A 25823-nucleotide genomic window follows, 5' to 3' on the forward strand; every position below is an offset into this window, starting at 1 on the left:
GCTGAGAGCAGGCTGCAGCAGGCAGGGCCGAGGTGCACCCCGGGTGCCTGCACGCCACGGGGGCAGGGAGCCAGCAGCGAGGTCAAAACCATTCCCCATCCAGCCTCCAGTCCTCCACACGGACTCACCAGGTGCCCCCGAATTCAATTATCCTTTCCTGCTCTCTCACACAGCAATTAGACGCCCCGGAGATGAGGATGCAGAGGTCAGGAAGCTGCTGCGATGCGTCTGGGGGCTCTGCTGGGCCTCCCTCCGGGGCGCCGCCACCCAGCAGCACTCAGACCATGCGAGCTTGCAAGCACAGAAAGGACAAAAGCGTCCAAAAACCACCCTTATCACCTTCCATCAAAGTCCCTTATCACCACGCTCAGTTGTCTTTTTGTCTCGGTAACTCTTTGCTTGCCGTTTCAGGATATTAATTCTGCAAGCTGGCTCCGTCCCTCCTGCAAGCACCCCGCAGAGTGCCATCAGGAGCAGATCCACCCGCCACGAGGCTCCGGTCACATCAAGCACCCACTGCAGGGCACGGCAGCCCCAACTGGGTCACGGTGCTTGCCATCAACACAGGAGCAAGGTGAGAGCCCCTGGCAGCCGGGCGTGCGGCGATGACAGCGTGTAATTACCGGTGGCCCTGCACGAGAGACACCCAGGTATGCCCCGTGCTCGGCACGCACGCAGAGAGGGACGTGAGCAAGAGCTGACGCAAGCCCCGAGTGAAGCAACTCGAAGCAGGCACGGAGGATTTGAGCTGGAAGACAAAGCAGGACGTGGTGACATCCCTGCAGCCCTGCAGCCACCCGTTCGGCCCCTGAGCAGCCCGGCTCTGCCTCACTCCGGCACTTTTGAGCTCCTGCCCCCCAGACCCACAGAAAGCCCCCGGCACCGGGCTGCCCCCTGCCCACGGGGGGGCCTGGAGGGGGCACAGAGCTGGCAGGGGTGCTGCTGTTCCCCTGGGAAGGGCTGGGCATGCCCACGGGGAACCAAAGCTTTGGCTTTCCCTTTTTTGCAATCGGAAAAAGACACTTGAGAAGTTTCTAACGGAGTTGCTTCAGCATTTACAGCTTACTGGAAGCGAGTGAGGAATATTCAGCCGGAGAACACAAAGCGCGTTTCATTTTCCTTCGCTCTAACTATTCCAAGCATCTCCCTGTAAGCAACTCTGAACTGGCTGCCTGCATTTTTAGCGAACAACAGCAAACCCGCCTGACACACCAAAAAAAGACTCGCCGCTAGAACAGCGGCAGCAGGGACTTTTTTTTTCCCCCCAGAAAAGTGCAGATTAGACACGAAGAGATGCCCGGCTGCCTTGCCTGGCGCTGACCAACGCCAGCATTTCCCCAGCGCTTCGTTCCAGGGATGTTTTTGCCCACGGAGGAGGTGAGGAGCAAAAAGGAGGGACCTCTGGAAGGCCAGGACCTACCTGGGCGCACAGGGCTGACAGCCAAGCACAGCAGGAATCCTGCCTCCTCCGCAAACCCCGGGGAGTTCACTGACACAAGCCAGCGTTGGCCACCAGGGCTCCTTCGCTCTCAGCCTGACCCTTTGCAGGACTCCTTCCCGCACCGTGAGGGACACCGACGAGGTGGGATGCTCCATCCCCTCCGCGTGCTCTCAAAGAAATCATTTTTAATCAAAACAACCCCCCAAGCCCTAAATTCAGAGGCATCTGTGCCGAGCCCAGCCAGCACCTGAGCGCCTGGCGCCAGCCTGGAGGCGGACTTTGGACTCAAACATTTTGCTTCTAAAGCTCAGGGGGGAAAAAGGGAGGCCGGTTATCGGGAGCTTCACGGAATTTAGTGCTCTGAGGGGCAGCAGAAGCACTCGGATACGGGGCTGGGGGCTTTCTGCTTGACGTTCACACCAGCCCACAAAATGGGGTGCACCTGTGAGCCCCCAAAATCCCGACCGGCTCAGGGAGCAGCCGCGGTCGGCAGCGGGATCAGGTCGGTGTGGACAGACACACAGACAAACAAACCCCTGGGCCCTGTGACCTCCAGGTGCTCAGCAGGAAATTAAAGCTATAAATATTCCCGAAAGCCAGCACAAACACCGCCGGCATCGGGTTCTCAGGAAGCGTTTCGTGTCTCGATATGAAGCAAACACGGCAGAACGGACACGACCTGAATCAGATCCCCCCCCAAACTCGCGTAAATAACCTTTTTAAACCCTGTGATTACAGAACTGGTGTAGGACAACCTCTTCGGAGCAGCCTTACAAAGAAAGGAGGAAGGTGGCTGGGGCTAAAGGCTTCGCTGCTGCTTGGACCCGGAGCTCAGCACCCCCGGTCCACCCGCACCCGCCGGCCAGACCCTCACAAGTGCAGGAAATAAAGTGATTAAAACCAAGGCGGAAACCAGACTGCAATTATTAGGGGATAAATAATGCGTTCTGGAAATTGTTTTTAAGCTGGGAAAGGTGGGGAATCAACAGTTGCCACCGTAAATGAGGGATTACAAAGGCAGCTGGCGCGCTCTGCCAGCTGACATCCCTCCCCAGGCTGTGCGGAGACGTTTCTAGGATCACCCCTCAGAGCTGCCAGGGAGCTTTCTGCTGCTCCGAGAGGAAAGAACCGAAACCTCTGTGCAAATTCATGCCAGGAATTTAAATGCTGGTAAGCCAGAGGTGTCCTGGGAGGTACCACTGCTGTCTGCCAGGGGCCACACGGAGATGAAGGAGCCCAGGAGAGCCACCGAAAGGCAGCAGGAGGCACATCAAACCCAGCACATCCCCTGCACCCTGAGGTAGTAAAAGAAAAAAAAAAAAAGCTGAGTGTATAAACCAAGACGTGGAATCCATTCTGTGTCTGCTTTGCAGGAAAAGCTCAGCAAAGCTCCAAAGGGACTCCTTACGACCGCTGCCAGCACAACCAACACCTCGCCTCTGGTTCTGCTCTTCTGAAAAAAGAAATCCAGCGCTGCTACAGGGCTGAGACACCTGCAGCATCATCAGCATGCTCGGAGTAACCTCCAGTCCCCTTTCCCAGCACGAGGCTCAGGGGAAGCAGAGGCTGGGGCGGGCTGAGCCTTGCCAAAGGCACCGAGAACTCATTGCATGGCCGAGAAACGCCGTGAGGCGACGGCCGCGGCTCCTCGGCACGCGCCGCAGAGGCTGTGCGCACACCCGCGTCCACACCGGGGGAATTTTGCTGCCAGCCCGCGGCTCCACAGCGAGTTTTATTTCATCCCATCCAGCCTAATCGGTGCGAATCTCCGAGGAAAATGGCTGGCTGCCGAACAAAGGCGCTGCCACCCCGAGCTCCGGCACCGCCGCCGCGCCGGGGCAGCTCCCGCGGCACCGCCAGCGCCTGCCTGGCTCCGGCCACGGCCGTGACTAAGCAGCACCGGGAAGAAACGAGCCAGAGCCCGGCCGGTGAAGGCTGATTACGGGCTTAATCTCCCTAAAAATAGCTCGACGTGCAGTTTGCTCGGCGCACGCCGCCGGAGAGCTTCGTCCTCCTCGGTGCGTTAGGGGAGCTGGGCGGTGAGGAGAGGATGGGGCACGGGGAGCGCAGCATGGCCGGCACCTGCACCCAGGAACGGGGATAAAATAATGAATGGCCTTTTTTTTTCTTGAATTGGCAGTGCTGGGAGCACGAGAGCAATGAAAGAATTGGTGAAGCCTGACAGAAACCCACCCCAGAGCTGCCTGCTCTGCTGCGCAGCCCCGGCACAGGAGTGCAGTGGCTGGCGAGGGCGCTGCACCCGGAGGGCAAAGCCCCAAATCAGGTAACACAGCACAGGTGACAACCTGAGGGACATTTGGGGCAAAAAAAAAAAACATTTCAGAGGATGAAACCACATCTACACCCTGTGGTTGTACAGCTACAGGCTGCTGCCAGGTACCAGGAGGGCGCATCCACGCGCTTTTTGCTCGTTTGGGTCGTTCTTCAGCCCCAGCCCCGGCTCCAGGACGGCTTCCCACAAACAAAGCAGCCCAAAAAGCTCTCGGGGTTTCGGTGCAGGGCTGGAAGGCACCACCTGGAGCCCCCCGGGGGCATCCCAGAGGCAGAAGCTCGTGGTTCATCGTCTTCGTCCCTCCCAGGAGTTGTCTCACACCCGAGAGCTGCAGAGGTCAAAGGCGGCTGGCATCTCGTTTTAAATAGGTGGCAAAAACAGCAGGAGGCAAAAATACCCCGCACGCCGTCATCAGATGTGGTTCTGGGCATCGCTTTTTTTTTTTTTTTTCCAAGCTCCATTAAAAACCTCAGCATCCTACAAGTGGTCAGCTGGGTATTTTACGACCTATTACATAGATTTGATTTAAAACGATGCTACTTTCTCACACACACCCTCGAAAGCTTTAAATATAGACGGCTGACCATAAAAAAAAACAAACATCCAAGAGCAACAAAGGAGGGTATAAACACGACAAAGACTTCCTGGCTGTGCAGGGACGTAGCCGTGGCCGTGAACCACGCTATAAGACAGCCAGGATCCCTGTTTATTTTTTCCTTTGACCACTTCAGCAGCTTCTTTTAGCAGGTCGGCAGCCTGCTACAAATACCTTCCGAACGGATTTTTCTTTTAGAGCCACGCGTGAATATCCCAGGCTCCAAGCGAGCCCTCCAGCTCCCCGCGGACGTACCCAAGCTCGGCCTGACTCGAACACCGATTTGATAAACAAATTTGCTCAGCCAGCGCCCTGCCTTCAGCTCCGTGTTTGTGGCCAGGAGCTCGTTGAGTGTCAGCTTTGTCACCTCCGAGACGGGGACAGACCCGACACGAGCGCTCAGACGGAGCCAAAGACGGTGCCGGGGTGCAGAAGGAGGGCAGGGGGTGCCCCCGATGGCCCCGCAGCCTGGCTGGATGGGGCCCGACGCCACCGCCTTGGCTCTCGTCTCGGGGTGACTCAGGCGGAACCCACGGGGAGGGAACCCGGCAGCCAAAACAGTAATTACCTGCCCTGCACAGGCCCCAATTAACAGCGGCGCCCGCGACGAAGCGAGGCAAAGCCCCGCACGCCGGCCAGCCCTGCTCCTGCTGGGCACGGCGCGGGCCAACACCTCTCCTGGGGGGGCCCCGGGGGCTTCCTGATGGCCCCAGAGCACACGAAGACCCCCAAAATGAGGCTGTGCCCCCCACAAATGAGGCTGGGACCCCTCACCTGGAGACCAGACCTGGCTCCGGTGCTCCTCACTGCCCCGGTGTCAGCGCGCAGCCAGGGAGGAAAGGCAGGTGGGGGCGTTTCTGCCTCTTTTTTGCCAAAAAATCAACGCTTCCACTCCTGCCCGAGCTGCCAGTGGCTCCTGGCAGAGGAAGCAGCAGGAGGAGGACACGGGGACACGGGGACACAGCGGGCAGCAGCCCCCACAGCCCCCACGCCGCCTCTCGCAGGTGGCGCAGGCTGCGGCCGGGCACTCGCTCACCTAATCCCCCTCCCAGAGCTGCTGCTCCGCCTAATTAGGGCCTGGCCGCGCTAATTACAGCAGGGACGTGCTGCTGGCCGGCCAGCACAGGGCCCAGACGGGCAGGGAGCCCGAATCCTGCCCCCACTTCACCGAAGGATGCGAGGTTCCCAAAATGCCTTCCCCATCACCAGCCCCTTTTGTGGTCGTGGCCGTTCCCAAACACAGCTCAGGGAGCACAGGGGACAAACTCTGAGCAGCTGGGACCCCCCCCCACAGCCCCCTCCTCAAACCCCGTGTTCCTGCCTGATCCCACAGCCTGCCCCGAGGGTTTCGAGCTCAACCACCCAGCCTTTGGGTGCCAAAGCCCTGGGCTGGAGCACGGGGCTCAGCCGCAGGTGAGCGGTCGTCGTTTCCCTCTCCTCATCTCCGCTTCCGCACAACTTTGCAGACAGTAACAATTTCTCAGGCTTCTGCCCCAAAAAGTCCCCGTTCTCCAGAAGCGCTGGCTTAAAACAGAAAGCGAGCCATAAGGTAACACCGAAATAAAACAACAAAACAGGGACGGGGAGCGAACGCGAGCCTGGAAAAACCCGGGCATCAGCTCCGCACCCCCCCAAAACACAGCTCTGTGCTCGGGCACCAAGCACGTCCCTCGCTCCCCACCCCACCAGGTACCTGCCGAAACCAAACGGGGCCGATGCGAGCGTCCCCGCCAGCAGGGCTTCCTCTTCTTTTCTGCCATAAAAGCGGGAGGCAAAGAGTTACCCGCTGCCCTGCCCGGGTCCCGGTGTTTACACAACCTCGTGGGCTTGAAATAACAAAGCCCTGACCCAGGGCAGGAGCAGCCCTGCACCGGGAACAAAGGCGGCCCCAAAAAGGATCTGCTCCGCGCCGCCGAAACACGGGATTGGGAAAGGGAATTTGGGGTAACCCAGCTTCTGGGGCTCGGGTTTGGGGCATTCCCTGGTCCCGTTCTGCTCCCAGCTCACCTCATCCCACCCAGGAGATGACCCAGGAACGAGGCAGGTTTTTGGGGTGGGGGGGTGTCGGAGCTGCCTGGCATTCAGCACCCGAAACCCCAAGAGAAAAACGCTCCAAAAGCACGGAATCGCTGCACTTGGCCTGCAGCGGGGTTTGCCCACCCCTCAGCCACATCCCCGGTGTTTATTCCTCATTTTCCTCTGCCCCACCAAGAGCCCCTCGCAGCCCAAATCGGCTCCTGCTAATGGGAGGTTTGGGTGCCTAAAATTAAGGATCCCTCCGTGCTTCGGGTGTTGGCAGCCCCCAAGGGAGCCCCGTTTTGTAGGGAGCATCGCCCCCAACCACGCGCGGGTCCCCCCTGTGCTGAGCAGCTCTCAACTTTAGGGAACCGAGCGACCCCAAAAAGCCCTCCCCAAAATGCTGCGCCCTAAGCCAAGGGCACAGGGATGAATGGGGGGGGGTGGGGGGGGCTCATTTGGGACAGGCTCCTGTGGGGCTGGGCAGGAGGGGAGCTCAGAGGGAGCAGAGCAGAAATCCCCCCCCCCAGCAAGCCGACCTCCAGAAGCCCAGCCCCTGCCCCTCACCCTAATTTATTGGGAATTTTTTTGGGATGAAATCCTCACCCAAACCACTCGGGAGAGGATTTGGGAACCCGGCAGGGGCAGCTCAGGGCCCCGTTCCCCATCCTGGGGGGGTCCATCCGGCCTCCCCCCGGCACACTGAGCGTTACTGGGGGCTGGAGGCTGAGCCCCCCCCCCCGGGCAGAGCCTCCCCAGAGGCCTCCACCCCAAGAACCCCCCCCCCCCCAAGCACCAGGTCCCGTCTTGGCACGAGCCGAGCTGCAGCCACATCCCCTTCAAAAAACAAACCCGTTTTTGAGGGAATAAACCAGCATTTGGCTTTTCAGGCCTAAATGTGGAAAAACTGCGAGCTCGAGGCTGGGGGGCCACAGGCTGGGGGCTCACGGTGGGGGGGGGGCAGGGGAGGGGGTCGGGGCTGCACCAAACCCCACAGCCCAGCCATGGGGCCTCGTCCCTGGAGGGGGGGGGGCACGGAGCAAAAACCCAAAAAAACCCACGAGGGGGTCTCAGGGGGTAGAGGGGGGGGGGGGCAGGCTCAATTCACCCCCAGAGCCGGTACCGGAGCGCCGCTTCCCAGCTGACCACAAAGCGGGGGGGGGGCACAAAACCCCCCCGAGCCATAAAACCCCCTGCCCCCAAACCGCGAACCCCCAAATCCCCCCCCCCAGCACCCGCACAGCCCCGGGGAGGGGGTTGGGGGGGGGGGGGGGGGGGCAGAGCCCGGCCTGGCCGCGGACAAAGGGCCCGGAGGCCGCACAGGGCCCGGGGCTCCCAAGCGCCCCCCCCGCGCTGCTCAGGGACCGGGAACGACAAAATCACCCCCCAGGGACCCCCCCCCCTAAATCCTCCCCCCCCCTAAATCCTCCCCCTCCCTGTTCTCCCCCCTCCCCTTTCCCCTTTCCCTCCCCACCCCCCTCCCGTTACCCTCCAACCCCCCCTCCCTCCCGGTGACCAATGGGTGGGGGGGGCACAGGACACCGCCCCCCCCCCCAGTGCCCCCCACCCCCGGTGCCCCCCCCCCCCGAAGGCCTCACCTCGAAGCGGCTCCGGGTGACCCCGTTCATCTCCCGCCGCATGGCGAGGCCGGGGGCTGGGGGGGGGGGGGGGGGGCGAGAGGATGGTACCGGGGGAGGTCCCGGGGAGGGGGGGGGTCCCGGGGGGGGGGGGTCCCGGTGCCTCGCGGCCTCCGCCCGCTGCGGCGCCTCCTCCGGCCAACTTCGACCCAAAACAAAAACACCACCTGCCAGCAACGCGCCCGCTCATTGGTCGGCGAGGCGCGGCGGGGGGGGGACCGACGCTGCGGTGGGGACGCCCCGGGACGAGAACGGTTCCGCGCCCCCCCCACCCCCCCCCCCCCTCCCCGCTAATCCCCAAAATCTCCCCTCCCTCCCCCTCCCCGCGCCCACCTACCCCGCAAGCCGCCGCGCCCATAGCGCCGCCGCCCCGGGGATTCCGGGGGGCTTCGGGCCCCCCCTCCCCTCCTCCGGTACCGGGGGGGGTCTCTCGGGGCGCCCCCTCCCCCCCCCCAAACCGGGGCCGCCCCGAGGGGGCTGCGGGGGGGGCTGCGAGGGGGGCGCGGCCCCCGCCCCGCCACTCCCTTCCGGGTGAGGCAGCGCCAGCCAATCGGTAATCGCGCCGCGGTGACGTCATTACCGCGGGAAAATCCCGCGTGGCCGCCGCCGAGCGCCCCGAGCCGAGGCCGCTGGGGGCGAAGGGAGCGATCAGGGGGGCCCGGCCGGAGACCCACGAGCAAAAGAGCCCTAAAAACCGCTTTTAATCGCCCCGTAATGCCCGCTGCAGCTGAGAGTAAAAGGTTTGGCTTTTATTCTGTTTACACGTTTATCTTTCCAATACTGAAAGATGTAAAATATCGTCGAGAATAAGCAAAAATAGTTTAAAAATAAAACATTTGTAGGAGACCAAGCGTTTACACACGAAACGTCTGTGTAGGGAGGGGTGTACCTCATCTCGCACCGCGGTAGAAGCAGCATGCAGCTGGCGCCTGGCTCTGGTCTCTCTCTCTCTCTTTCTCTCACACGATACAAAACGGAGGGCATACAAAGGGGAAGGGTACAGTGCATCAAAACGGATCCAACAGCTTTCAGCCTGCTACGACCACAGTTCGGGCCCTGGTTTCTCTCGCAGCACTCGGTGTCACGGAGGCTGAGAGAGGAGGAGACTTGGTTCCCTGGACTTCTGTGGGTGTCCGCGCCGCCCCCCTTTCACAGGAGACATGTAGAGTAGTGAACTTTGGTCTTGGGCAAGCAGAGAAGGAAACATGTTCAGCTCTTCCCTTCCAAACGCATTTCTGTGTCAGTTCTGAAGCTGAACAGTATTTCCTTTTAACTTTTACTGTGTTTCGCATTGGTAAAACATTACTCCAATCAACAAGTCCAGCACACTCCTCCGTGAACTCCCCAGCCCTGATTCGACTTTTAAGGGCCTTGTTTGAAGGCTCTTTATACCTTCACGCAGCCCTGAACAGATCAGAGAACTTCTTTCAGACAAACAAACAAAGAAAGTAACTTACAAAATGAGAGGGGCAGAATGAAAACAGCTGACAACCTGCTGGAGCCTGAGCAGGTTTTACTTCCCCGGTGCAGCCGCGGTAGCAGGGTCTCAAGATAAAGCCATCTGGTGCTGCATTCCTTACATCCTCTTCAGAGACACCCCGCAGTCATACGAGGCTGATGCTGCGTAAGATAACGTAATTTGCTCCGGGTTTAGGCTTTATTCACTACTTTTCTATCATCTCAGCACGTGAAGGGGGGAGCACTGGGGAGGGGGAATCTACAGTATGCAGACCACAAGGAGCAAAGGATGACGGTTGGAAAATACAAGAAAGGGCAGCTCTCTGGAGTTCAGGGTGGCTTTAGGAAATTCAGGGCTCCTGCACCCTACAGGAGCCTGGGAATGAAGCTGAGGGCAGGAGGAAGTGGTGAAAACCCCCTGCAATTAACTGAGTAGTTGCCACCCTACTGAAAAGACATCTACCTTGCTATGGCTTTGAACTGAGCCAGAAAATAAACTGCTTGCCTGGAATATCACTGGGGTCAGACCATAAGCAGGACTGGAAATCTCTGTGTTTAAAAGAAGTTTAAATCCTTGACATGTTTTCAGGCTGCATCCCCAAGCGCGAAGTCTAATCTCCTTCCCACAGGTGAAATCCTGGCCTCCAAGAGTCAACGCCAAAATCCAGGGGGAGCAGGATTCTGCCAGTACAAAATTCGAATGGATAACTCGCGATTTCCCATGTTTCTTCTTCAGCAAATCACATTTAACTGCTTTTAAAAATAAAACACTCTCCTGAGTCTCTTTTCCTTTCAGGGACCACAAGATAAGACCACAGAGGATGCCTGAGTCACGCTCTTAATTCCAGCCAAAAGGGGGAAATCCATCACTTAAGGAAACCACTGCTTCTGCTGCAATTGTTATCCAGATGAACCAGTTAGGGTCTGCTTTTCCAGCAGTGTAAGTGCTAACACGAGGAAGTGACTGACTCACAGTGCTAGGCTAACACCTCCCAGAGAGAGAAGGGAATGCTTGTGTGCATTACCAGAATTACTATTTGAGAAGTGTGCTGCAAGTTAAAAGAAAAAAAAAAAAAAAGAAAAAGAAAGAAACCTTAAGCGCTTCAGCAACAGAAACAGCTTGAGAAAACAAGGCCTGTTTTTAACCATGAACACACACGAGCTGTTCTATCGACAGTAACGGAGCACTTGCTGCAGATAGATTAAGCACAGCTCTAAAGTTTGCAGGACTGAGGCTCGTGTGCGGCTTACAGTCTCTCTCTTTACAAATGCAGCATCGGGGGTCCTGGGGACGTTCTGTTTGCTTGGTTTACAAGGAAGCAGTGCTCAGATTAAGACAGTGGAGTTCCTTTTCAATTTAGATTTGCTCCAATGCACGCCAGAATTGTACCGGCTTCACCATAGCTACAGTGGCTGCATGTGTGCAGAGCTTTCCGAATCCACAGGCTCTACCCAAATTCTCAAGTCCCTTTGGGCTCCATCATACAATTAAAATGGAGATCGCATGAAAACAAGCAGCATAATGCATTCAGATATGGACATAAATAAATAGCTAAAATGAAAGGGAAGTAAAAAATTCGACAGCATTCCTTCATCACTTCGACCTGGAATAAAAAGCCAACAGCCCTCACCGTGGCTGACTGCAGCCCACGCCAGAGGAAGACAAAGTTCCTCAGCACTGCTCTGAATCAGGCCACAAATGAAGAAATGCCACAGAAATAAAAAGAACTAAAAAGCACTTTTTTTTTTTCCTTTCCTCCAACCACCCTTTTTTAAAAGAGTAAAACCCAACCCTAAATCGTGCCTTAAAATAATTAGCTTAAAACTTCCTAAAAGCAAAACCAACTCTGTCTGAGCGGGAAAAGGGGCAGGGGAACTCAGATTCTCCCAGAATAGCCTATGTTTGTTTGCACCAGTTTGAGGTCTGCTCCCACGCTTACACGCACGCTTTGCTTTATGCCCATTACCTCTAATGGGCCTATTAATACTTATAAATTAAGAATGAGTGTAAGTGTCCGTAGGATGAAGGCCACAGTCAGGAACCTGGCTTGCAGAATGAGCTGCTGGCACTCACACGTTCTGTGTGAACTTTGGAGATCCTTGGAAATACTTCTTTTTTTTTTTTTTCTCTTATAACACCTCATCGACATCAGCGTGGCAGGTTTGCAACGAATGGTTCCTTCCTTTCCATCTCTAGAACCTGCAGGTCCTGCGTACTTGGTATCTTTCAAAGACACTCAGGAAATTAATTGCCAATTAGAGCAACATCCATGAGATCATCATCTTCTTCCCCGATCAAAAACTCAGGGCTAGCCCGGGATGGTCGCTCAGCCGAGAGCATAGCACTGCTGGCCATGGAGAGAGACTGGTCAGCTGAAATCGGGGATTTGGACCAGCTCTCCGGCTTGATGCTGTGAGATTTCTTCTTGTCTCTTTCTTTGTCCCGATCCCGGTCCCTGTCCCGGTCTTTGTCTTTCACTTTTTTCTTCTCTTTTTTGTGCTTCTTGTGTTTTTCTGAGCTATATTCAGGCAGTGGCCTAATGCCGTCGTCAGAGCTGGGGCTGTTCTGATAGGATTTCTCTGCTATGGAAGAGCCCGACTCGCTCTCACTGTCTATGTTTTGGGGAGTGTATGCTGGTGACTTACTGTGGCTGGGAGAGCAGCGTTCATGTTTTGGAGTAGATCCACTGATTAGAGGGGATCCGTAGCTTTTGGAAGAAGCCATCTGAGGCCTTAAGCTATCCCCCCCTCCTTCCCCAGGTTTCTGCAGAGTTACTTTGGCTTTAATACTAGGGGAACCACCATCATGCTTGCTGATGATAATTTTGGCCACTCCAGTGCTTCCGACGTTTTTGGAATCTGAATTCTTCTTGGAAGAGTCAACAGATCCTCCGGAAACAGAGACTTTAGATTTCTCTTTGTCACTCTTCTCGCGTTTGCCCTGGAACTCCCCCCCAGACATGTTGTGTTTGGAGGACATAGTATGGCTTGAGGAATTGGAACTTGGCCCCATTTGTCCATCCATCGGGTCTTCTCCACCAGGCCCGCTAGTGACAACCCCGTGCTTAAGTTTGTCTATGACAGCAGTCAGAGATGGCTTCTTGTTTCTGCTAGGAGACTTGCCTTTGGAACTTCCATGCTGGTTTTGAGATGAAGACATGGAAGACCCGCTAGATGAAAAGGAAGATGAAGATGCCGTGGAAGAATTCGATGAAGGAGGCGGCTTTTGTGACATGGACCCAGAGGATCCCATTCCTGAAGACGATTTCATACTCGAGCTCGATCCAGTCCCAGACATATGAGAGCCTCCAGAACCTGAACTGATAGGTGACTTTGCCTTCGATGACGGGGGAGTACCTGGAACAGGTTTCATGGGAGAAGCAAGCTTGTCAGAACCTCCTGAAGGTCGAGAATGAGATGGCGAGATGTTTGGTTTGCTCATGGAAGGGTTCATAAGCGACGATGGCTTTCCTTGAGGTTTCATCTTGGTACTTCCAGACCCGCTGCTGAGGCCGTGCTTGGTGATGGGGGAGGACCCAGGCTTTCCCACCGACTGCGTCGAGCTTTTGGACTGACCTGAACTTGAGCCACCTTGGCTTGAGTAGAGGCTGCTGCTCATCTTTGAGCCCGAAGACCCTTCTGATTTGCTGCTTTTCATTTTGCCTGAGGTTGAAGAGGAGGAGGAAGAGGAGGAGGAGGAAGAATGGCTATGATGGCTTTTGCTGCTGGAGGAGGTGACAGAGCCACTACTGCTATACTGGCCGTGAGAAGACGGTTTGCCAACAGTCACTGTTCCTTTTGGGATCTGAATTGTGATTTTTGGAATAGGAGGAGTAGCCACACCGGGAGGAGTCTGAGATCTGCCTGAACTGCCAGGAGATTTGGACCCACCAGTGCTCGCTGGTGGCGTGAAAGGCCTGTTTGACGAGCTGTGAGATGGAGACTTCCCGTCTGTCTCCTGCTTCTTCCGCTTCGGGAGCTTCTCTTTGCTTTTGCCGTCACTGGATGGCGTCCGGCTGCGCTTCCCCGGCTTCCCATCTATTCCAGGACCTGCCAGGTTACCTCCAGAACCGTTGCCTTCCTTTACCCGTTTCTGAGATTTCTCTTTTCCTAAATCCCCTGTATTCAGTAAGGGGCTCTGACCTCCACTGTGGTGCTCCATGATGTCAGAGGACCCCAGTGCTTTGCTTGCAGCTGCAATAATACTAAAATCTACTGTATCCGACTGATTGCTTCCCTTAAATTTATTTTCCCCCCCATCGCCCCCTAATACTTGTACCCCCAAAGTACTTAGAGCCTGGGATGCATAGCCCTTGAAATCATCTGTGTCTCCACTCTGACTACTCTCATCAAAGTACTCCTCCCCAAAGCCACTTTGGCTCTGACTGTTCAGCAAATCAGGATTGAAATCTACCCCGTCTGGAAAAAAATGGTTTGAAGAATCACTGTTGGGGCTCACAGCAGCGTCTGCTATCAGGTCTGCTGGGTCTGTGTACGGGTTCTCGCTATTGTTCGTCTGAAAAACATCGGGGTCAAAGAGGGCACTTTGTGAATGTCCTGAACTAGAAGAGTCTCTCACGGGAGTACCAATGGGCGGGCAGTCCTCATTAGTGGTGGGGAGCTTGGAAGCCTCCTCTGCTATATCCGAGAGGATATCAGTAACATCGGCTCCAATGCTGTCCGAACTAGAGAGTCGAACCATTCTCTGAATACTGGGCTGCGAGTGAGGTATAGGCTGCGGGTATGTAGTAGGAGGAGTGCTGCATTGGCTGGGTGCTGGAGTAATGTGAGGGGTGTCCAGGGTATCTGCAGTCATGTTGACATCAAAAATGGGGTTCTGGGAGTCAACATCCATTGAGAAGAGCTCCCTCTGGAAATCATCCTCAGTCTGATGCTTGGGCTTGTCGGCTGGCATGCGGGATTTTTTTTTCTTTTGCTTATTCCCCCCAGGGCCCATTTCCATTCTGGGAGAGCCAGAGGAAGAGTTCTGCCTTTCGAGAGGGCTGCTCCCATACAAAGTGGAGAAATCCTGAGGGGGATTCTCTTTAAGAAGGTTCATGAGCATGGGGTGGTTCTTGGTGTTGCTTGCTGGTGAGGATACTGGTGGTGGTGTGTGATGGGGAGGGGTTGGACTTGAGCCAATGGTAGACCCCACATTCCCTGTGATCTGCAACAAACTAGTGAGAATAGGGTTCTGAGACACTTTGCTGAAGTCCTCCCCATGGCCCACCGAGTCATGCCTCTCTTTCATGCTTATGCTCATGTTAAACAAAGTAGTGATGGGCCCCCCAGGAAAAGTGTTTGTTGGGGTAGTGGTACCACTCATTGGGTTGCTGCCTGTGGTCATGCCATACCCTGGGCTGCTGGCTGGGGGAAGGTTTTTCTTCACCATGTCTTCTACTGTTTCTGCAATGAGGGACAAGGCTGGTGTGTCTGCTTGAATCGTTTCTGCTTTTCTGCGAATTGCTCTCATGGTCACGGGAATGGACATACATCTGCAAGACACAAGACCAAGGGTTTAGCATGCATCTTGCTGCCCTACAGCAACGCTCACCGAAGCAGTTTTAACACCTTCACCAGACAAAGCAAGCAGTGAGGCTCGTGGGCACAGGAGAGCAACAGGTCCAGCCACTGTAAATGCCTCGCTGCTCTGTTTGTGTTCTTACTTATCCCATCATGCTTATCCAGCCATGACACAACTGCCTTGCAATTACAAAATGCAGGGATAATTAATCAATCAACTAACTCTAATAATTAATAGCTGACAGATGATAATCTTGTAGTTAAAGCACAGGATGCAGCCTGGGTTGTTACTCGGATTCTGCTAGGGAACACCTTTGTCTAAGCTTGGCAAGCCTTACACTTCCTGCAGTCCTGTAAAAATCAATGATACTGTCACATTCTACTCAAGGTCAACTACCCTATAATGTTCTGAAATAAAAATAGCTATTCTCACTCACGAAGTCTATGCTGTGCACTGTTAACATTCTGCTGCGTTCTGCATGCCTCCATGGTGGCTGGGGTGGAGTAACCTTGATAAAAGACCGGGGTAAATGACAACCTGCAGGGGAGCTCTTTCACATTTTACAAGACTTTGAAAGCAAGCAACCAGAGGAGAAAGCATAAACAGGCAGGCACCTCGGACACACTCCCCAAAATAAGTAGTTATGGTTCAATGTTTGGAATGGAATTTTCAGTAGGGTGCCAGGTTTGCCTCTCCTCCAAAAAAACTCATGTAAAACTCACTCAGACAGAATGGCTCCAAAAACAACTAGGAAAAATACAACAGACAGAATTCATCCATACAATTCGGAGTGCCCTGAACAGAGGCACGCCACGGTACTCACCGGTATGTTCTTAAACATGAAATCTCTCTCTCTCTCTCTCTGTTACAGCTCATCAAACAGAAAGGAGTGAACCTGAGAGCCTGGTCCTACAGGCACAGCACCAGACTGACTCAGAAGGTCTGAGCCACCTCTCTGGCTCCGGCGCCGGTCGGCTGAGTAACCACAGACGTGCCACGCAGGCTGCCTGCACCTCGGCTCATCCCGGTTATGAAACCGGGATAATGACACCCACTCTTTTGGGCAATGCTCTGGATAGAAATCACTTATCCTGATCATTACACAGGAATCCGGGAAATATGGGAAAGCAATTACATTTTAGCTATTCAAGCAATAATTTTAGCTGCTTCTGGGTTACTTTTGGAGCCTGGTTTTGCATTGTCAGTTCTCCTCCTCAAAGTTGAATTTTCTGCAATATAAAAAACTTGGTGGGATGCTATCAAAAGCATTTGCAATTAATTGTACTTGCAAGCTCCTTCATATTGGCTTACAAACATCACTGTAAACAACACGGAACATTGGAACAGAATCATCCAGCTTACCTTTGAACAACTTTGGCAATGAAATCATCCGTACAGATAAGAGCATCAGACAGCCCTTTGTACAGCTTACAGTTCACATGAGAAGAGTCTTGCACATCCATTACCACTGAAAGAGAGAAGGCATTTAGAAGAGATAAAAATTCCAGTTACAGTGGAAGAAAACCCTGCCGTCCTGCCTCTAAATACACCATGCTTTTAGCGAGTCCACTTACCACACACTAGGGAGTCATTCACAGGGTGCTGAAAGGATACACTGAAACAGGAGTCAGAGAGAGGACAAACTTCAAACTGCAGGATCCCAGGAGAATCTGAAAGACATGGGAACTGTTACATTAGGGAACACAGGAGATGAACCAGAGGCGCCAGCTCAACATACCCAGATAGAAGAAAAAAGAAAAAGGGAAGCAAGCATGGGCCTTATTGCTAATTCCTACAGCTGGGAAAATCACACACAGCTCCCTATTATCCCCACATTATATTCCACTTGATGTCGTACCCACCTTCTTTCAGAACTGTTCGCTTGACACAGCTGCCGATTAGTGTGTTGTATGCCACCTGATGTCTGATCAAATTAAGGATGAGGGGAACCCGTCCAGGGTGCTGGAAGGCGATTTTACTGATCAGTGTTCCTTGGAGGCTTCTTCCATCTGGGAGAGGAGCATCCTTGTTCAGAAAGTAACAGTGCTGCTGTCCTGGAAGAGCCTGACAAACAATTTCTGCTTTACTCCAGCCAGTGCTGGGTACAAGGCGATAACAAGACGTCTAAAGAGGAAAGAGCAGGCTCCAGATCTAAAGGATGCCAAGCCACCTTCCTGGCTGAAAATGACAATGAAGACATCTTCCTTCCATTAAATGACAAGCAGACCCCAACAAGCAAGACAGGACTTCGGCTCCTCAGAAGTAGTACTGCCAAACAACATTAACTGTCCCCCACTACAACAGCTTCATGTGGCATGGCATCCCTTCTCAGGAAAGAGAAATCCTCTGAAGGTAATAGGAGATCTGTCACTGACTAATTTCAGAAGTAGGATTTCTCCCAAGCAATGCAAGTGATTCAGCCACAAATTACAGTCCAAAGAAAGAGGAAAGGACAGAATCTGGCAACGCTCAGTCCAATACTTCTGCTGTCATTACTGCAGCAGCACTTTGACTGCAATGGATTTCTCACTACTGAGTCACTTTCTATTTGTTATATGTTTAGTTATTTGCACACAAAATCAATGAAAATTGCAAACATCACAGGTGATTCTGATGTCTTCCCACAAGCCCCATCTAGTCTCTGGAACACTGCTGCAGCTACCTTCAGCATTCTCCTCACCTGCTACCCAAGAACAGCCAACAGACCTTCTGAAGAGCCAACTCACTAAAGCACGTGTCTAAATTTAAAGTCATTTACTGAAGGTTTGATCTTGTCATTTCACTTTTATTTAAATCACCCAGTCCACCTAAAGCTTTCTGGTATACAACTTTAGCTAAAGAGAAAAAAAACAACCCCTGCAACCTCACTGGGTGCGCACACATCAGCATACACACCAGTGTGACCAAACAGCCTTTGCATCTATCATCCAGATCAGAGAACAGGTCAGATGCAGACACAAATAATTCTGTGGGAGTGCACGTTATGACAAATCCACATTTAAGACAAAACAGTTTGTTTTCCTAGTTACTGTGGTCATGTCCGTATCAGAATTCTAATGACTGGACAGCACAGGCTTTCCCCATGAACAAATGCTGTACCGATTTCCTGTATCCTGCTTGAAAAATACCCAGAACAGATGAAACCCCCCCACAGTGCTCAACTACAAGTAGAATGCCCTGGTTGCAATGACGTACTTACTGCATAGAAGCGCATATTGTGGTTTAACGGTACAGGATCAGCCTCCTTGGACAGTTCAAACTGCGTGATCAACTCATACAAAGGTACAAACGTTGGTGGCGTGTCAAATAGTGGAATACCTGAGGAAAAAAAAAGGCAGATAATGGTAGCACTGGGAGCTGGAAGGTGATGGTGGGCCAGAGGAGTTACTATCTACTGAAACAAACCTCTCTGGTTCTTACCAAAAACAGCACAAAACCTTAAGCAACTTTTATGGCATACTTTTAAAATATTTATGGCATGCTTTTAAAAATAGTAGCAATTTTTAAATATAAACCTAGGGAGTGTCCGTCTCACAGATCTGCCACTCACCTGTGCAGCTCTGAAGTTTCTGAATGAAAGCTCGAGACACTGGAATGGGACGTGGGAATTTCAAAAAGAAACAAGCTGGTAAGTCCACACTGTTGGCACTGGTGATTGATGAGAAAGATGGAGTTCTGGAAAATCAAGTTAATACGTGGTCTTTTTAGATGCAGGGCATGATCGTGAGCACCAGCTGTACAATTTGCTGTTTGCTCAGATACAAGCAGTTATATCTTTTTAAAAATTAAAAGACAGTCCTCAAAAGTGTGTCACGTGCCTGAAATACCCATTTCTCAGCTTCATATAATGCTACGACATCACACAGTCATCTCCCCACTCTAACTTCAAAAGAGGGCTGAATATTGAGCTGGCATCTAACCAAGGCCACTGAGAAAAGCCTGGCCAATAGGTCCTCTGCTTACCCTTTGCTGTCAACTGGATGAGAGCCCATAATCAGTGGTGCAATTGGAAGTTTGTACATCGCCATGGTTCCCTCGACTGTTACTGACACATTCATTCCTAAAGATCGAGGAACTGCAAGAGAAGGCAAGAAAAAAAAGGGAACAAGATAAGGTGATGAAAAAACAACACAGCCTTTATGAATTAAATATCAGTACGGTGGAAACACGCTGCTTCCTCTACAAGGACTACAGCCAAACGAGTTAGTTGTGCTACCTAACACTATTTTTCTTACACGGTTGATCAATGGCATAATTCCTAACACATATTTCAAATACGTTTGCCAGTCTGTAGTATGTTCTTTACAAAGCAAAACAATAAATAGCTTTGAACAATTTCACCCTTTCCTTTTCCAAGGCCAGCCTCAATTTTAACTGGTGCTGGGTTTTTGTCATTTTACCAAAAAGACAAATATCCATGCACATGCATGAAAAACAATCCAACAGTAAGACAGCGGATGGGAATACCCAAGTTTTCCGACAATAAAATAAATCTCATGTTAACAGAGAGACTCATCCTAAGGACAAAGGCTCTGTCTGCAGACTGCCAGCACTAGTAGTAGCCCAAATCAAACTCCAGAACAACCACGAGGCTCAAGAAGATGGTCAGCTCAGACGGCATTTACTCATGTACTAATTAAACCTGTGTCCTCTGTAAGGCAGCCTCTGCTTTCCTTGTATTACAGAGAGGCAGCAGAGGGGAGCCAGACTGCTCCCCTGGACTCCTGCTTTCTTCTCTCCTTCAAGCAGCAGTAGGCCCACAGCAGCTTCCAAAGGCGACCTACCATTGTTCTCATGCAAGATAATGGGGGTTCCAGTGCCGTCTTCAAATAAATCATAGGGCGAGACATAATACTTGAGATTCATAAGGAGACCTGCAGGAGAGAGGCTGATGAGCAGGGATCCTGATGCCACAGGTTAACCCCATCGTTACTAACCCCCGTAACCACATCGTATTTGCACTGTAACACAGCACATGCTGCACAGAGCTCCTAGTGCACCTCGAAAGAGCTGTTCTCTGCTGCCACAGCCACAATATTACTGCATGCAGCTTTGTGAAGGAAGACTGGTTTTCTGGATCACATGGGACTTACAAATGTTCAACCACCTCGTCCCTCTTTGATTAGCATTTTTCTTTATTACCACCAGTTAATTTCAAACTAACGTTAACAAAGGGGACCCGGAAAAAAACAGAAAGAGAAAGTTGGTTTTGAAGTGTTTATCCAAGATACCTCCGCTCCTGGGGGTGAGATAGCCAACGCTGCCACGAAGAATCTTGTCGAGTGGATTTGCATTGGTGGCTTGCCTGCAAGAGAGGCAATCACATGTCTGTAACAAGCTAGAGCCGTATCTGAAGCCAAAATTCATGTCCTGATGGCAGTCTAAGGTTTTAAATCAACATACACACTGCTCAGTCACAGAAGTAGCTATTCTAAACTTCACAGTGTCATAGCAATAAAGTCACAATATATAGGGATTGATGCGACACTTCATGGATATACGGTTCTTGGCATTATTATAATCAGTCAACCTGATACAAAAATTATCAAGGAAAAAAAAAAAACAACAAACAGTAACCATAGAGATGTTCTTACCAATACATCCCTGCCATTTTTGAGAGATCCAGCTCCAAGGACTGTAGAGCCAAGTACATTTTAGTTTTAAGTTTGCTGAAAAAAAAAATAATAATAATTAAAAGGAACCATGCAAAGAAATGCAACTCACAAACCGATGGCTGACAAGCTGCAGTACTTCCTATCAGATGGACCATTTAGAAATTAACTTTTCCATCTGCATTCCCACTGCTCTGCATTAAATCCTTCCAGCCCACTGTGTTCACATGCAAGCCATGGTGATGAAGTCAGCAGGATCACAGGAACAATGAAAGTTTAAGCACAAAGCTAGAAGCTTGTAGGTTTAATAGTATAAACATGGACATAAATATCATAAATATTCTAGACTTACTTGTCTCCTGGCAACTTATACAGGTTCACAAGTCCCCTTAGATGCTTAGAAAATTCATCAAAATTTTTCTCTCTGGAAGTCAGAAGGAGAAAAAGTAACACGCGTTCAAATTTGCTGCAGATAAGGCTTCGTTTTTAAAAGTTCCATTAATACAAATATTAAGTCACTTCAGAATAGAGTTTTGCTACACGAAAGCTAAGCGATGCCTTCTTCACGTGATCCAGCTTTAACAATTCTGAGTGCATCTTGTGCTGTGGCTCCCAAGATGCCAGGCATGGCAGTCAGGATCAGAAACATCTGATCCAAAGCCAGAAAATCCCCTGAAGAAGAGGAGAGACTTTATGGGGAAAGAACAGCTTTGAAATGTTTTGTGTTTCCAGGCGTAAAATAGTATCACATCCATACTGCAAAGAGAAGCCAATCCAAAAATGTAGCAACCAGTTCTTGTTGCTCACCTCAGATGTTGCACCAGTTCTGGACAACTCTGAAAAGGAAAGAACATGCAGCAACATCAATGTCAAACGCAGTTTAAGTCTTTGTGCAGCACAGCAACTGTAAAATATTACAACGGTGAAGTTTTTGAGCATCATCTTTAGATGAGAAGCAACAAAATGCTCACAACTACACGTTGCTATGTTTGTAGTTCTGCTTGTCAACCCCCTTTGGAAAAAATACAAGCAATGTTCTTTCTTCTTAAACAATTGATTTGGGATAAGCTTTTAAAATTGTGACACCAGAGGTTGAGAGCCTGCAATCTCGCATAGATATATTAAAAATGGCCTCATGGCTTCAGAAGAGCAGCTACACCAACATAAAGAGTGAGTTCAAACTCTCACACCTGTGGGGGAGGGAAATAAAACAATTTTCTTTCAGGATTTCAGCCATAACATTCCCCATCTTAGTGCTTTCCACTCACAGATTTAAGTTTTCTAAGATTTGTTTCCCTATCCTTCCTCCAGAAATAAAATCCTCAGAAACACACCAAAAACTTCCTCAAATAATTTTTCCAGTTTTAACACTACTCAAAGAAAAAGAGACCATGAGTAAAATGCTCCTCACAGGCTACCCCACAGGGGCTCTGACCCTTCATGAGAACAAGAGAGCAGCAGAGGCACAACGCTTGGTCTGGCAGGACATTCAGTGTGATTTTTTTCTCTGCTCAAACAAAAGGGAGGCAAAAGTGCAGTTCCAAACCCAAAAAGGTATTATGCTTGTCTTTCTCAGTAATACGTACCACAGGGTTTTCTCCGTGGTGAGCCACCTTGACATCACATAGCAGCCCTGTAGGATCTAACTGGACTTCCACATAGAACATGTCTGAAGTGATGTAACATTCAGTGCCATTTGCACTAAGGTGAGATCCAAGGCTTACATACAAAACAAAACAAAAATTGCTATGAGGTGCACACAAAAACCAATCAAACCAGCAGTGAGATTACGAGGCGTACAGATAAACAGGAAATGCCTTTGCCGTAAAACAAAGGAGGAGACGTACCCGTTCTGTCTGGCTATAGACTCCAGGCGATCCGTCATGGCAGGCAAAGAAGACACTGGATGGGGAAAGCACAAAACAAGCCTTAGCGAAAGGATTCAATGTTTTCCCTGGCATGAGGCATCAGCATTACAACAACCCCAGCTCCTCACTCGTGTGGTGCTCGTACCTTAACACGTGCATCTCTAAGCATTATCTGCACTCAAAACTGGAACGGAACAATTTAAATGGAGGAAAACAAATGTTCTCAGCAGTACAGAGGGAGAACGGATTTCTTCCTCCGGTGGAATTCAGGTACGGGCAATAAGAATAAAAATAACACAAGCGATCTTGACTGACACTGAGTCACAAGACAGAAGCATGCTTATGGAAACGTGAGCCCCACGAATGCAGCGAGATGTGCAAGCAACGGCCCCGCTTCTGCTCTGCGGAGAATTTCCACCATATGTCACCGTTAAGCATCTCCCACAGCGCACGCACAGGATGTACCAACCTTTTAATGCCTTCTGCAGAGTCTCCAAGCAGCTCACCAGATGTTGGTGCCCCCCAGAGTTCATCACAACTCGTTTCTCCTACGCCAGGAAGAAGAAAAATGTCCTCTTTATGCGTCACTCAGTGAGGGGGAATTGCCACAATTTTTGTTCAGTCAAGTGAGGTTTATTCAGGTAATTAAAGGCAGATTAGATTTCATCCCGAAATTACACCCTCATTTTGATTCCTGTACGAGAACAGCACCCATTTTGGAAGCAGGTAACAAAGGCAGGCTTGGAATTGATTTTTTTTTTGGAGCAACTCGCTCCTGCAGAACAACAGACTGTAACGACTTTTTAATAGGCATAAGCTGAGAGTTGTGTACGAGGAGACAAACAGAGAGGTGAACTTTTACCACCACGATAAATGCAGCAGTCCTTCAGGAAGCTCTGCCCTTCCTCCTGCTCCTCCCTACCCTCACCTAGCTAGAAGGGAATCCCATCCCTCCCTGCACGCTGCGGGTGTGAGGACAGCATGCCCCAGCCACGCTGAGCCAAAAGGAAGCCAAGGCTTGACCAAAATGCAAAGCACTTTGCAGAAAAAAACGAACTCCAGCACCCTCCTGCTCAGATCCCAGCCCTTCTCACCATGACTTGACGGACTAGCTTCATGGTTTCTGTCCAGGGTCTGTTCTGGTTGTACTTTGCGTGGAGTCTTTCTAGCAGAGTACTCATCTTGTTCAGCTTCTCCGCTTCTGCAAGACCAACCACGGGGACAACTCAGGAGATAGGACAGGACAATATCTGCAGGTTTTATAAACAACACAGCCTGGCAGTTGTAATGAGAGCGCTTCCCAATTTTAAGCTAGGCATGGTTTTAAAAAATGTATTTATTGCTGTCTTACCCCTGTAACCCAGACTTTAAGGCTAAATAAATGTTATATCACCAGCCATCAAAACCCAGAGGTCCTAAAGAGCCTCAGGGCCTGTTGGAGAAGGGCTCCTCTTTGCACAGCCCCCCTAGAATGACCTGGCCCCGTCAGGATAAGTTCTGGCACGACAGGAGGACACTGACAGACCATTGAGGCTTCCACACAGTGAAAAATGGAGAGGTAAAGAAGAGATGTTACGCTTAATTCCCGGGATTTCCCCTCACTGTTCGCTCTTCCACCTTCTTGTGCAGCGAGGATCTTCACAGACCCTTCCCTCACCAAAAGCCTTGGCCAAGAGAAGCCTTACACAAGAGAACGTGGGCTTTGGTACTACCACAATTAGCTTTTTTCCCTCCTTTGTGCTATTTTTTTTCCTTCAGTTGCATTTGTAAAGAAAAAAAAACAGACAGACAGACAGCAGACACCGGTGCCAAAATAAACCTTGCACAGCCACTACTGCCTCCAAGGCAAACACGAGCCTGTGACACGTTAACCGCTGCAGCACACAGCCCTGCAACCCTCGGAGTGGAATTCAAAGGCTTCATCCTCGTTACTGATGCACTCCCGGTTCACAGAGTCGATGCTGGCACCACCAAGTGCAAGGGTCCGAAATAACTGGGTGCTTGTTGAATGTTTTGGGACACTTCGCACCTCCCAGCCACGCTACAAACACAGCCCGGCCGAGGGTAGCTGGGCACCCAGCACCACGTCCAGCTGCTTTCCAAACTTCTCCAGCCAGAGGAGTCCCCAGCAGCTCGGGGGAGCCCGGTGGGCACTCGGTCACCCACAGGGTGACAAAGTGCTTCGGTGTTCAGCCACTGCTGCCTGGGTGTCTGCAGCCTCTCGGCCTGGCTCTGGGCACCCCTGGGACGTGCCTGTCCCTTCCCACCAGGTTCGTGCTCCCAGAGCCCTGCTGGCTTTCAGCTAAGACGTGCTGAGGCTGCTCCCTTTATTTCATAGGATCACCAAGGCTGGAAAAGCGCCCCAAGGCCACCTGGCCTAAGCACCCCCCTGCCACCACTGTCACCAGAGCCACACACTGAACCACGTCCCTAACGCCCAGCTCCAACTTTCCTTAACCCCCCCCCCCAAAAGGGACAGCAACGCCACCACCTCCTGCCCGATCTGCCCCGCAGCCTGCCCGCTTCCAGGTGACAATTTCGGGCCGGGATCTCGGGGCCCCCCGGGCAGGGATCTCCGGTCCCTCTCTGACCCCCCCCCTCCCCATTTCCCTCCCCAACAGCCCCGGGAGCTGCGGGGCGGGCCCAGCCCGGTGCCAACGGGCCCGTTACCCCTCCGAGTGCTGACAGGGAGCGGTTGGACCCCCCCCACTCCCTGCCCCCCCCCCCCTTCCCCACCCCCAGGCCGCGGCCTCTCCTCAGCTCCCCCCCATCCGCGGCCCAGCGGCACTCCTCACCCTCGGCACCGCCCGGCGCCGCCTTCATGTCGAAGGAGAGGGAAGGGGGCGGCCCGAGGAGGGGCCGCGGCGCCGGTGTCGCCTGAGGAAGGGCCGGGGGGAGGCCCCCGACGCCCCCGAGGCCGCCGGGGCCGCTCCGCGCCCGCCTCACACGGCGCCGGCCGCCGCCATCTCCCGGCCGCGCCGCCTCTCGCGAGAGTCCGCGAGAGTCTCGCGAGAACGCCGAGTCTCGCGAGAGGTGGGGAGGGCGTGCGGCGGCGTAGGGGAGGGGGAGTCCGGGCGCAGGCCCCGCCCCCTCTGTCCAACCCGCCGCGCGCTGATTGGCCGCCGCCTCGTGTCGTCAGCAGAGGGGCGGGGCGTTACCTCCCTCCATCCCCGCTCCTTGTCGAACCTCTCGCGAGACCACGCGGCGCGCGCGCGCCCCGCTCCTCCCCCCTCCCCTCCCTCCCCTTCCCGGAAATCTCGCGAGGTTTCACCAGGAGCCGGGCTGACAGCGGGGAAAGGAGGAGAGGGAAGGGGAGATCTCGCGAGAATCCCCTCAGAGCCTCGCGAGCTTTGCTAGCACTCTCGCGAGACTTACCGGG

General features: G+C 52.5%; 2 protein-coding genes across 5 annotated transcripts in view; both read right to left on the minus strand.

Annotated features, from left to right (window-relative positions):
• The window catches only part of FBXL20 (F-box and leucine rich repeat protein 20), a 33549-nt gene extending 25061 nt beyond the window's left edge, over positions 1-8488 (minus strand). Inside the window, exon 1 of one of the 3 annotated variants that reach the window (XM_068660814.1) lies at positions 8320-8488. In XM_068660814.1, coding sequence (XP_068516915.1) covers positions 8320-8340 — 21 coding nt within the window. In that variant the 5' untranslated portion in view covers positions 8341-8488. Of the gene's footprint in view, positions 1-1420; positions 1679-7943; positions 8077-8319 lie in introns of those variants that run through there. The other 2 variants (XM_068660815.1, XM_068660816.1) reach the window with 2 other exon arrangements.
• Positions 8489-8710: 222 nt separating this feature from the next.
• Positions 8711-25650, minus strand: MED1 (mediator complex subunit 1). 2 transcript variants are annotated; one of them, XM_068660772.1, is made up of 18 exons: positions 25240-25650; positions 23539-23645; positions 22914-22992; positions 22424-22478; positions 22163-22295; positions 21384-21412; positions 20929-21000; positions 20559-20633; positions 20196-20269; positions 19749-19838; positions 18928-19039; positions 18515-18639; positions 18164-18282; positions 16827-17028; positions 16539-16634; positions 16327-16432; positions 14795-14935; positions 8711-14617 (listed from the first exon to the last, which is right to left on the minus strand). In XM_068660772.1, exons 1-18 carry the CDS (start codon positions 25265-25267, stop codon positions 11686-11688), a joined length of 4575 nt encoding a protein of 1524 aa, XP_068516873.1. In that variant the 5' UTR covers positions 25268-25650; the 3' UTR covers positions 8711-11685. The 2 variants fall into 2 exon arrangements, with proteins under 2 accessions (XP_068516873.1, XP_068516872.1); XM_068660771.1 differs by having other exon boundaries at positions 8711-14935; positions 25240-25649.
• Positions 25651-25823: the final 173 nt, after the last annotated feature.

This window comes from Anas acuta, chromosome 25 (genome assembly GCF_963932015.1).
Source record: "Anas acuta chromosome 25, bAnaAcu1.1, whole genome shotgun sequence".
Classification (NCBI taxonomy): Eukaryota; Metazoa; Chordata; class Aves; order Anseriformes; family Anatidae; genus Anas; species Anas acuta.

What these genes read in the sequence shown, in the direction of transcription:
- MED1 (XM_068660771.1), bottom strand. Translation starts at nt 25,267, where the DNA reads ATGAAGGCGGCGCCGGGCGGTGCCGAGG. An exon ending in TCTCACCCCCAGGAGCGGAG is followed by an intron (nt 19,839 to 20,195) that starts GTATCTTGGATA and finishes TCTCTCCTGCAG; the next exon opens with GTCTCCTTATGAATCTCAAG. An exon ending in GCGAACAGTTCTGAAAGAAG is followed by an intron (nt 16,635 to 16,826) that starts GTGGGTACGACA and finishes CATGTCTTTCAG; the next exon opens with ATTCTCCTGGGATCCTGCAG.